We start from the raw sequence: 2,158 nt of genomic DNA, 5'->3' as shown, positions 1-2,158 counted from the left end.
GGATGGACGGTAAGTCCAGGGAGGCAAGGGGCAGCTGCCCTCTCCTGCGGGTGTGGGGGAGCCGCTGGACAGTGCCAAGCTGGGCCTGGGGGTCCCAGCCCTCCCCCTGCCCAGCCGGATCCCCCAGGAGTCCCCCGGCCTTGTTGCCCCGTGGCTCTTTGAAGCTACTGTCACCTCAGCAACTCCTCTCCGGAGCAGCAGGGCAGGGTCCGGAGGACCACACTTCTGAGTGCACATCCTGGCCACTAACATCCGTCAAGAGGCCCTGGGCAGTGGGGCCTGACCTTGGGCCAAGGATGCCCAGCTATGAGATGCAGTAACAGCGAAAACGACTCTCGGGTTAAGCAGAACATAAGTGAAGCCGAGAGATAATTAAGCATCTCACGAAATGAAGTGACCGTCTCTGAACCAATCTCATCTTCCCCCGGCCTGAGCCTAGCGGCCGGAGGTCCAGGAGGCGGCCATGTGATGCTGCAGCATCCACAGGATCCTCAGATTGCTCCAGGGGTGATGGGCCTTTTCCCCTGGGGGTCGGGCCTGGCCTACACAGCTGTCCCCTGGCCCAAGCTCAATACCCGGAGTCTAGAAAGTGGTGTGCACGGCACGTCTAAGGCTCCCCGGGCCTACCTCCCCCGCCCCCCTCCCCTGGACCTAGTGAGGTATCTGGGAGGAGCAGTCCCGACGGGCCTAACTGCGGTCCCTTGCGTGTCTTTCAGGGCAGGCCTGGTCCTAAAGGCATCCCTGGCATGTCCGGGCTGATCGGAGAGCCGGTGAGTGCCCGTGGATGCCAGCATAGGGGCAGAGGGGGCTCTGCCGGCCCCTTGCTCCCTGCCCTTTGCACCTGCTTCCCCCCCCAGAGTCATTCTCCCACGGCCCTGGGCTATACTTGGGCCAGCTGCGCGGGCCACTGGCCCTCCCTTGTTTCGCTCTGCCGTCAGCTTCTGGAAAGGCCTAATTTGTGGGTGAAGGGCCGGCACACTTGCATTTTGCCGGAGGCCACAGAATCTTTTGCCGTCTAGACCACACAGAGGTAGAGGGTCTCGGGCTGAGCTCACCTGCATTCCAGGGGCACGTGAGGGTGGTGGGGGACTGGGTGGCACAGGTGGGGGGCATTCTGAGGGTCCTGAGCACTGGCCCTCCCCACCTGTGCCCCCTCATCCCTGCTATGTGCCCATGCCCAGCACAGACCCCCACTTCCTCCTGGCCCCCTCCCCATCCTGGCCCTAGAGGATGGGCCCCTTGGGAGGCCACCTCGGGTAGCACAGCCTGGCAGTGGGAGGCTGAAGGAGGGGAGGGAGGGACCCCAGCTGCTCTCCTGCCACCTTCCCAGCACACGGCGGTGTCTGAGATTCCAAAATTAGTCAAGCCTCTGGGATTCGACAGGCCTGAGCTCAAATCCTGGCTCCCAAGCCTCAGTTTCCCCGTCCGTAAAGTGGGCACAGCAGACCTTCCCTGGGGCGCGTGGAGAGTCTAGGCGGACACGGGACGCGGGGGGCAGCGTGCGGTCTGGGCGCGTCCTCACCGCCCTCATCTGCATGATCGGAGGGTAGCACAGGTTACTACCTGCCCCCTGAGCCCAGCAGGGCAGACCTAGTGCAGGGGGCTGGGGAAGGGAGGGGCCTGCTGGGCGTGATCTGGAGGGTGACCAGGCTGACTGCCCACTGGGCCTCACACCATCCGCTGTCCCCAGGGCATGCCAGGCAAGGATGGCCGGGACGGTGTGCTGGGACTCGATGGTGAGAAGGTTGGTACTGGCTGGCGGTCTGCAGGGGAGGAGGGGTCTGCAGGGAGTTCAGCCTCCAGGGCCTTAGCACCCCATGTCCCCCCCAAACTCCTACAGGGAGAAGCTGGTCGCAATGGTGCCCCAGGAGAGAAGGGTCCCAATGGGCTGCCGGTGAGTGCAAGGGGCTCCTGCCGTGGCCCCAGGGACAATGCCAGTGGTCATCTCCCGTGGGTTCCTGAGTGGGGCCGCCTGCAGGGGGCTGTGCATCAAGACCGGGGAGGCTGCAGGAGCCCCTCACCCTCGGGAGGTGCTCTGCCTCTGGTCTTGTATGCTGACCTCTGACCTTTGACCTGCAGGGTCTCCCTGGACGAGCAGGGTCCAAGGGTGAGAAAGGAGAACCGGTAAGTGGCTTCTTTCTTCTGGGGAGGGGAGGGG

General features: G+C 64.2%; 1 protein-coding gene across 1 annotated transcript in view; it reads left to right on the top strand.

Moving 5' to 3' along the window:
• Positions 1-2,158, top strand: part of COL9A3 (collagen type IX alpha 3 chain) — a 29,562-nt gene that overhangs the window by 18,327 nt on the left and 9,077 nt on the right. Inside the window, exons 18-21 of the mRNA XM_007462279.1 lie at positions 717-770; positions 1,691-1,744; positions 1,841-1,894; positions 2,080-2,124. Of these exons, the coding sequence (XP_007462341.1) occupies positions 717-770; positions 1,691-1,744; positions 1,841-1,894; positions 2,080-2,124 (207 nt within the window). The remainder of the gene's footprint in view (positions 1-716; positions 771-1,690; positions 1,745-1,840; positions 1,895-2,079; positions 2,125-2,158) is intronic.

This window comes from Lipotes vexillifer, unplaced genomic scaffold (assembly GCF_000442215.2).
Source record: "Lipotes vexillifer unplaced genomic scaffold, Lipotes_vexillifer_v1.1 scaffold1798, whole genome shotgun sequence".
NCBI classification, from domain to species: domain Eukaryota; kingdom Metazoa; phylum Chordata; class Mammalia; order Artiodactyla; family Lipotidae; genus Lipotes; species Lipotes vexillifer.
Note: the sequence above shows the minus strand (reverse complement) of the source record. Positions and strands in the feature narration are given on the sequence as shown.